Consider the following 9,354-nt stretch of genomic DNA (forward strand, 5'->3'; position numbering starts at 1 on the left):
TGTGTGTGTGTGTGTGTGTGTATATATATATATATATATATATATATATATATATATATATAATGTATGTGTGCATGTATGTGTGTGTGTGTGTGTGTGTGTGTCTATTTTATGTTTCAAAAACAAAATGACTACTAAAATGAAATTCTACTAAACAATGTTCATTTGTTGGGGTTTTTATACTGGCAGCAAGTTCTGAGTCAGCACTTATCTTTATTAATAAGCTCAAAAGTTTGCATACCTGTTAACCTGCTAATTTATTTAAATATATATATCATGAAAACAGTAAACTTGTTTACTTTAAGTGTTGTGTCAGAAATGAAAAGCTCGAACAGAACAACGCTTAAAGCAGCTCCCTGCTTAAAAATCCTACTTGTTCTTATTCTGAAGAAAACAACATGGCAGTGAGGCAATCAGACAACCGCAAACATTTATTGATCAATTTAATCAAGTAGCAAAATAATCTGGGGAAAAAACCCCATCTGGCTAAGAAAGACTACCAGTTTAACCAGCTCGGTGTGTGTATCCAGTGCTGGTAGTTGGTAAATCCAAGCTGGATTTTTCAGCAGGGAATGTAGTGTGTTCACACACAGCGTCCTGCACAGGTCCTGGAGTAAGCCCTGTCCTACACACTGTAGTGATTCCCATGCTCACAATACATCTGAGTCAACTAAGCTAATTAACGGCGCTTCCTGAGTTAATGCAGATGTGTTAGAGCAGGGGAAACATTCAAACAGAAAAAAATGCGTACTCATTTACCAAGTTTTGGTAACATGTGGCCTAATTTCAAGTGCCTGACAGCTTCATCATCTACAATTCTTGCCTCCACCAACAGATGGCGGTGAAGGTACCGACAAAAAGGAACTAAAATCCTGCTCAGGATCTTGTACGTTTTGAACGACGTACACGACATAACCGGAAGTTTAATATTTTATGGAGGGCTAATATTATAGGTGTTCAGAGAATGTTTCTGGTCTTCATCAAAACAAATCATAACCATAAATATTCCTCTCGCTTGCCTTTTTGCTTTAAACTTCCACAGAAAAGAAGACTCAACCGTACGAAGAAGATAAAGAAGGTTGGTGTCCCTTATTATGACGCACCATGTTTAAATAAATAAATAAATAAATACGAACAGAAAAGCACCTACTTAAGGCAATACAACTAAAAGAGCTAAGCGATAAAACAATTTGTTTGGTCACAGCTGTATTTCCATGGATTGTCTGGTTTGGGACAGGGGATGTGAAATATGGAGCTGTATAAGAGGAGGATCTGGAATTGAATCAGAACTTCCTAAATGCACTTTATTCAATGCACCATCCATTCACTACACCATTTCTCTCTAAAGCCCAGAACAGTGAATGACTCACTATTATTAATTTTATAATGTCCTTTTTCCACAGTTCTGAAAATCTCCATCACAGGAGAACTCATCAATAAAGTTGACATGGCAAAACAATTTTGTTATACTGAAATATATTAAATCCATTGAAGTCAGAATTTATTTCGAAATAACCTGAAGCATGACACTTTTATTTCTTTGGGGAGTAGTTATAAAAGACACTTTCTGTCAAAATGTCTGATTGATTTATGACCCCGCTGTAATTTATGAGTTCTGTAGGTCGTGTAAATTTATGACCTCTGGTAACTCTATTGATCTCTATGTGTTGTCTGGCTGTCTGAGATAGGGAATATTTGTGCATGTGTTTTCTGGGTTTGTATTGAGTAGGATGTCCACCCCCTGAATGATTCTGATGTGTTTATGTTCCATCCATCCTTCTTCTATACCACTTATCCTTTTCAGGGTCACAGGGAAACCTGGAGCCTATCCCAGGGAGCATGGAGCACAAGGCAGGGTACACCCTGGACAATCACATACACATTCACACACCCATTCATACACTACAGACACTTTGGACATGCCAATCAGCCTACCATGCATGTCTTTGGACTGGGTGAGGAAACCCGAGTATCCGGAGGAAACCCCGCAGCATGGGGAGAACATGCAAACTCCACACACACAGGTGGGAATCAAACCCCAAATCTGGAGGTGTGAGGCAAACGTGCTAACCACTAAGCCACCGTGCGCTGTGTTTATGTTAATGTGTTTAAATAATTGTTTAAGACGTTGTAGTTAAAACATAGAAGGCACTCTACAACTATCTGTTATAATGGCTGCTCCGAGAACTCCTAATACCCCTAGAAGACTGATGTGTATTTCACCAACAAGAGGACCTGTCGAAATGAGAGAGGACCTGACTTTTGCTCCGAGAAAAAAAAACAGATATTAGTTTGACAAAGTTTCTTCATGAAGATGAAGTTATTGTAAAGACATTGTTGTTTTTTAACCCTGAGCAGGTCGTTACCAACTTTGAAGTCAGCCCTCATATTACAGGGATTAAAAACGACTACAGATCGGTACATTTGCCACACACATTTACAATGTCTCAAGAATCCATGTCTGCCTACTGCTAAAGCAGCACTCCAGAGACAGTGTTGATGTACCTGCTGCTGTAAATGGATGCATTGTTGATCCAAAAATGTTTAACAAAACTCAAGAATCAAATGTCTGTTGTGAGAGCCACAAATGAATGGACAGACTTGATGCATATGTGCATTAATGTGGGGAAACCAATTTGTGTTTGTGAAATTATTGAAACACTGGTTGATTACATTCTTGAGAAAAACGCTGTGATGTTTATTAAATTTCTACAGTCCCTTGATTATTTTCTTTTACAGAAATAAATACCAAAACGTTTAAACCATTAGAGTTTTTCTTTTGTGAAGGCTGAAGTGTCAATATGTCTGAAGAATGAAGAATGAAAAATATTTATTACACAACCTCTAACCCAGGTTCTTTAGGAGGTAAAAAAAACTTTTAAAAGACAGGGTTTTAAAAGAAACGGGGGTTCGTTTTAACCGATAAACAAGTTTCGGACTGGCTCACTGGTGAGGATGCTTACGTGCTACACAGAACTGCATCATTAAAAACAAAAGGAACCGGGTTTTTGTCTATGGTATTTGCATGAAGTTCTGGACTGATCTAGTAGATATGTCTGCATACAATAAGGAAAATGACAATGTTTATTAATTCTTTATAAATTCTTTGTGTTTATTAATTCTTTCTTTTCTGTTTCTCATTCCTCTTCTTATTGTTGATGTTATAGAGCATCTTCATGGTTTCCTGAAAAAGAAATGCAGAAGTCTGACATGACATGAGTTTTCATTAAATATCCTCACGGGTTGGTGACGAGCTTCCCTTGCCTTCAGGAGAGCGTCCATTTCATCCACCTACAAGCGCACATACACATATGAGGAATATGTGAACGCTGAACTGCAGCACCTATGTGGATCTGGTTGTCTTCCGGCACGGACTCATGTATATGGTCATCCTAGGAAACATCCATCCATCCATCCATTTTCTATACTGCTTATCCTACAGGGTCTCGGGGAACCTGGAGCCTATCCCAGGGCGCATTGGGCACAATCACACACCCATTCATTCATACAGACACTTTGGACATGCCAATCACCTAGTTTGAGAATGAGAAAAGGGAACTCCATATTAATGAGGCTATTCACATGAAATTTTCACCAGACATCAGTATTACTTCAAGAAATCCAGAAATATAAAGAATTCGCAACAATGAAGTCCATAAATAAAGTTGTGTGTCATAAAGTGGACTGACAAAAGTATTGAACACGCTAAGAAAAAGCTGTTCTCCAAGGCAAGGAACCAGCTGAAATCCGTAAGTAATTATACCCCCTATATGTGCAAATTAATATCAGCTGGGTTAGTAAATTGATGGTCTATAAAAAGGCTTTTGGTTACCAAGGTGTCACACAAGAAACATCTCATGATCGGTAAAAGCAAAATTGAACTGTTTAGCTGTCATACTACACACCATGTTTGTAGATGAAATGACACCGCACTTAAATCACCCTTAAAACACTATACCAACAGTGAAGTTTGGATGTTGAAGCATGATGGTGTGGGGCTGTTAAAGACAATATGTTTAAAAGAATGGGCCAAAATCACACCTGAATACTGCGGCCGATTAATTTCTTCATACAGGAAGCATCTTGAAGCGGTCATTACAAACAAAGGCTTCTCCACTAAATATTAAATACATTTCAGTTAGCATGTTCAATACTTTTTTCCTGTCATTCCCCTTTATTACACATAATTTTATTTATGGACTTTAATGTTGTGAATTCTTTATATGTGTGGATTTCTTGAGTTAATACCAAAGTCTGGTGAAAATTTCATGTGAATAGCCTCATTGGAAATATATTTACTGAAAAAAATTTTTAAGTGCTGTGTAAGAAATGAAAAGCTCGAACAGAACAACGCTTAAGCAGTTCCCTGCTTAAAAATCCTGCTAGTTCTTATTTTGAAGAAAACAACATGACAGTGAGGCGATCAGATAATCTCAAACATTTATTGTTTGACAAGGTCACTTCAAAAGTACAACAAATAAAACAAATAAATACATTTTAAATAAATAATTAGAATGCCGTAATGTGCTCAGGCCATTAGCATGAATGCTGGTTTTGTGTGTGTTTGTGTGAGAGAGTGAGAGAGAAAGAGAGAGAGAGAGAGAGAAAGAGAGAGAGAGAGAGAATATATACGTACATACATACATACAGTTGTGCTCAAAAGTTTGCATACCCCTTGCAGAATCTGCTAAATCTTAATACTGTTAACAAAATAAGAGGGGTCATAAAAATCCCATGTTGATTTTTATTTAGTCCTTTCCTGAATAAGCTATTTCACACAACAGATGTTTACATATAGTCCACAAGACAAGATAATAGCTGAATTTATCAAAATTACACCGTTCAAAAGTTTACATACCCTCTACATCTGCTACAGCCTCGTTCTGTTTATACTCGTACTCTTGCAACTCAAACTTTCAAACTTGTAGATTTATCAATTTATAGTATTTTCCAATTGTATTGTTTTTTAAAATAAAGATTGAAAGAGTTGTCGGAAGCTTAGTGGTGGTGATGTTGAAGTCAAGCGACCGTCGTGTAGTTCGTTTATAGCCTAACACTTTGGACATGCCCATCAGCCTACCTTGCAAGTCTTTGTGTGTGAAAGTGTCTGTTATAATTACTTTGGGGCAATGATTGCATTCAGCTGCGCCTAAAAAAAAAGGAGATAAGGAAGTATTTTTGATGAAGATGTCAGTGTCTCAGCCATTTGTCTTAATGGTAATTTGTGGCTTATACCTTCAGTTGTTGGTTGGTGCGGTTGAGAAGCTGGATCTTGTCAGTGCGCTTCTTCTCTTCAACCTGTCGCCGGTCATTTTCTCGTCTCTCAATTTCCTCACATTTAGCCTTCTGCTCATTTAACTGTCTTTCCAGTTCCCTCTTCTCATTCTCCAATTCTGCAATCTGCCCAAGTTACAATTTAGATTAGAGAAGCTCTATGGTTTTTAAAAGTGAAAGTTAGAGAAACAGGGATGAATAGGAGTGAATACCTTTTTCTCAGTGCCTTTCTTCTGTTGCTCAGCCTGCAGAGCTTTCTTCATGCCTAAGGCCACACTGCTCTCATACAGGGTCTGATAGGCAGCAATGGTCATGCGAGTCTCATCTCTCACTCGTAAAAGCAGCACTCCTCTCTCAGCACAGTTGATGGTAACTTGTCTGATGAGCTCATCTAAATGAATAAGAAATTGGTATATATTAGAAAGGACTGCATTTGAATATGTTGCTATTTAGGTTTAGCACTAAATGTGTAAGATGTTTTTTTCACAACCCAGTTGTGTCAAGAAGCTGCAGATTTCATGAAAGCAAAAACAAACAAAAACCCTTAGCGATTACACCCAAAACATTTTTTCGTTGATGTGTTAGCACTGATAATGGACTGTATCTCCTGTTTGTTACGAATAATTTACCAATAATGCAGATTATGTAATCATGTTTGAATGAGCCCTTTCGTTAACCTACCAAAGCACTGTGTGTAGAGCTCTCTGCGGGCAGGGCAAATGCCCGTATCTCTGGCCTGTCTCTGCTGCAGTTTGAGATCCAGTGTCTCTTGCAGATGAGTGATGTCTGACCGGCTGCATTGCGTGCTGGACACCTGCTGTATCCACAGCTGATTATTCTCCATCCATTCTCTGCAACACATAAGTTCACACGTAAGCACTAATACAGTGGCACATATAATTAGTACAACTATGGAAAAGCAGGACGGCCTTACCTTGGTGGTAGGATGGAATTAAGAATATCCTCTGTTTGCTGTTTAATGGCATTAGATGAAGGTCTTTTGGGTTTGGGTGGAGGTGGAACTGGATCAGAGATGGCGGGCTGCTGGGGAATCGCCTTCAGAGACCAAGCCTTAGGTTGGAAGTGAGAGATTTTCAGTGTTACAAAGGGGGAAGGATTGCTGGTTGATTTCAGGTAAATTACAAATTTGTTACCATGAATAAAATAACGCACTAGTCAGCTGTCATCAACAGCAACTAAACAGAACTGCCTGATATTGCTTAACCCGTAAGAATCCACGGTGACAAAGCTGTCCCCAAATAATGACCTGGGAAGGTCCTTTTAAAGTTTTATCCCTGACTTCTAACTCAGGAAATCCCTAAGTGACATCTACTGAACATCCAGGTTAGGTATGACATCATTTCCAAATTGGTGGTCTGCCTGCTTGGCACATGTTGCAAAGGTAAAGGTATGTTTCAACCCATTTAACAATTGTAATGTTTTAATAACATGTCCTATATTACATTGAACCTGTTTGTATCACATTTCTTGAACAAATTTATATAAAACAAGCTATGAAAATATCGTCGTGACATGTACGTCACATCGGGCTGTTAACCTTAAAAAAGTAGGTGAAAATGTCATGTGACGTCTTTGTCACATTAATTAACATGGTGCAAAAATTGTTTCCACTGAGCATTTTTTTTATTATTAACAGCTTTATCGCACAAGGTACATGTTTTTACAATGTTGCTGCACTATTTACATGTTTAGCTTGTTGAGAAGACCCCCAGTATGAGGTAATGTATTATTTTTATTCAGTTTGCACATTTTCATGTTTTAATTTGTGGGTAAACCTTTCCCGAAAAGGTATCATTTTGATATATGTTATGGAAATGCAAGTAAAAAAGGCTGTTTTTTTTTGTTTTTTTTTTGTAAAATTAAGTTGTTGTATACTACATAACTATAACTATCAAAGTTACAGTTTTGAGACATGTTGTGGAAAAGCTAATAAAAAGGGAAATCAGTGTCAACTCTGAAAAAATTGTTGTTGTTAAACCTAATGGTCACAGTTATGTTGTGGAAAAACAAATAAAATGCTAAAACTGTATTATTTCTGAAAAAGATTTTTTTTGTTATCCCTACCCAGCAAAGTAATCATTTAATATATGTTGTGGAAAAGCACATAAACAGGAAAATCTGTGTTATTAAGCAAGAAAAACTGACAATTATTTATTTTTTTTCCAGTTGAGGAATAAACGCCCAATGTAACATACATGTAACATCATAAATGGACTATAAACGCCCAACATGACGTGACATACATGTAACATTACAGATCTTTCACAAGGAGAGGTTGTAGTTCAAAAATAATTTCAGAACTGTGCTCTACGTGGTTCATTTGGTCGGTTTCATATCCCCCATATGTTTCCCATGAGGAGAAACGGGTCCGTGTTTTTACGGGTTAAAGTTAGTCTCATATGGAAATGCAATTAGCATATTTATCTCGAGTTATATTTAAACTAACAAGGGTTGCAGCTAGTCAGCGTTACCTTTGGTGAGTTCTCGGTGTTCTTGCTCACCAGCTCCGGTTTCTTGTATTTGACCAAAGATTCAATAGGAATACTCATGGTCATATTTGTTTGTTTGCACTTAAGTCTTCGAAGTAATCAAAAGTCTCAGGAAACAACGCTATTTTGGATAACCGTCTGAGTAGCAGAGCGCATATATAATCTCTGCGTCACTATGGCAACGAGCGTCATCGCTGACACCTAGATGAACACGTCACAGTTGGTTTTGTGACTGTACGTCATTCCCTTCAAATGCTATTGATGTTTGAAACATGTATACCAATGTCATATCCAACTTTAGAGATGGTTCCTTAATTTGCACATATCTGCGAATATTGAACGTCCAACTTCAAGTCAACTTTATGCCAGTCAGAAACTATCACGTTAAGCTAGTAAAATATATTGCACTGTATCATTTAAATATTGCAAATTGTGTTTAGTGTACATTGTATTGCATATACATAGCACACAGTATATAATATATACTTGTATATTCACACTACTTTATTCTCTTCTATTCGACAGTCCACTGTTCAGAAAAGAAATAAGTCACTCAAACCACGCTGTTGCAAAAAGACTGAACTAAACTAACAAACATGTAACTGTAAGGAGACCTTATATCAGTTCAATAACATATGATATCAACAATAACATGCAATAAAATTTAGTCTAAACCAGGGCCCCCCTAATGGCATTAACATTTGACCGAGGCCCCCCTTTTGCAAGATGTCTTTAAAACACATTAAAAATACATACTTCTGAATATACCCCCCCCCCTTTTTTTATATTAATAATTACATCTTACATCTTTACATTACATTAGGAATAGATTGTGTGTGTGTGTGTGTGTGTGTGATTGTCTGAGAGTGAGAAAGAGAAAACATACATTTATTTATTTTTCACACCAAATTGTTGAGGCCCCCCGCACGCCCTCTGGCGGCCCCCAAGGGGGGCGTGGCCCCCACTTTGAAAACCACTGGTCTAAACAAAGTTGTTTTTTTGTGTGTCAAGCTCTTTTTTGTGTGGGACTGCGGGAAGGTTAATATTACCATCAAATCTTGCTCATTATTCATCAGTGGAAATAGGCAGCGTTTAAAAAGAAATATGGAGCAAATCATTCATCATTTTGCAAAACGGATACCACATGAAAAAAGTACGGAAGCCCTAAGCGGCCATGCATTTATTTATTTTTTTCTGTTGTTTTCTCATGATCTGGACATAACAAAAATTATTTTCTCATGATCTCGACTTAATTTTCCTGTTTACTGGACATCCATCATCCCAAAGTCAATGGGGTTTCTGAATGGGTTTTTTTATTTTTAAATGTCTGAAATAAGGTCTGTGGTTAACACAAGCTCAAGATATGTTCACGTTTATACTACGCCATAAAATACATCAGTAATACCTGTCGTGGAAATTAGACAACAATTGCAGACTCGTCCTCTGAATGTAAAAAAGGTTTATTACAGAAAAATGGTTAAGACAGGATAGAATAAAGCAGGACAGATGTGGGCGTCGCGGTGGGGCGGCGTCCAGGTCGGGATCGGCTTTCTGCAATTAGCACAGTGAG

General features: G+C 37.5%; 1 protein-coding gene and 1 long non-coding RNA gene across 2 annotated transcripts; one reads left to right on the top strand and one right to left on the bottom strand.

The window, feature by feature from the left end:
* Positions 1 to 786: 786 nt before the first annotated feature.
* Positions 787 to 2,765, top strand: LOC128607931 (uncharacterized). Its single transcript, XR_008385979.1, has 2 exons — positions 787 to 1,078; positions 1,805 to 2,765. It is a non-coding gene; the product is annotated as an uncharacterized LOC128607931 (long non-coding RNA).
* A 1,663-nt stretch (positions 2,766 to 4,428) lies between these two features.
* LOC128607930 (axonemal dynein light intermediate polypeptide 1-like) lies at positions 4,429 to 7,959 on the bottom strand. The gene is made up of 6 exons (XM_053625212.1): positions 7,767 to 7,959; positions 6,209 to 6,345; positions 5,956 to 6,125; positions 5,487 to 5,665; positions 5,236 to 5,400; positions 4,429 to 5,149 (listed from the first exon to the last, which is right to left on the bottom strand). Exons 1-6 carry the CDS (start codon positions 7,848 to 7,850, stop codon positions 5,117 to 5,119), a joined length of 768 nt encoding a protein of 255 aa, XP_053481187.1. The 5' UTR covers positions 7,851 to 7,959; the 3' UTR covers positions 4,429 to 5,116.
* Positions 7,960 to 9,354: the final 1,395 nt, after the last annotated feature.

The sequence above is a fragment of the Ictalurus furcatus genome, chromosome 5, assembly GCF_023375685.1.
Source record: "Ictalurus furcatus strain D&B chromosome 5, Billie_1.0, whole genome shotgun sequence".
NCBI lineage: Eukaryota > Metazoa > Chordata > Actinopteri > Siluriformes > Ictaluridae > Ictalurus > Ictalurus furcatus.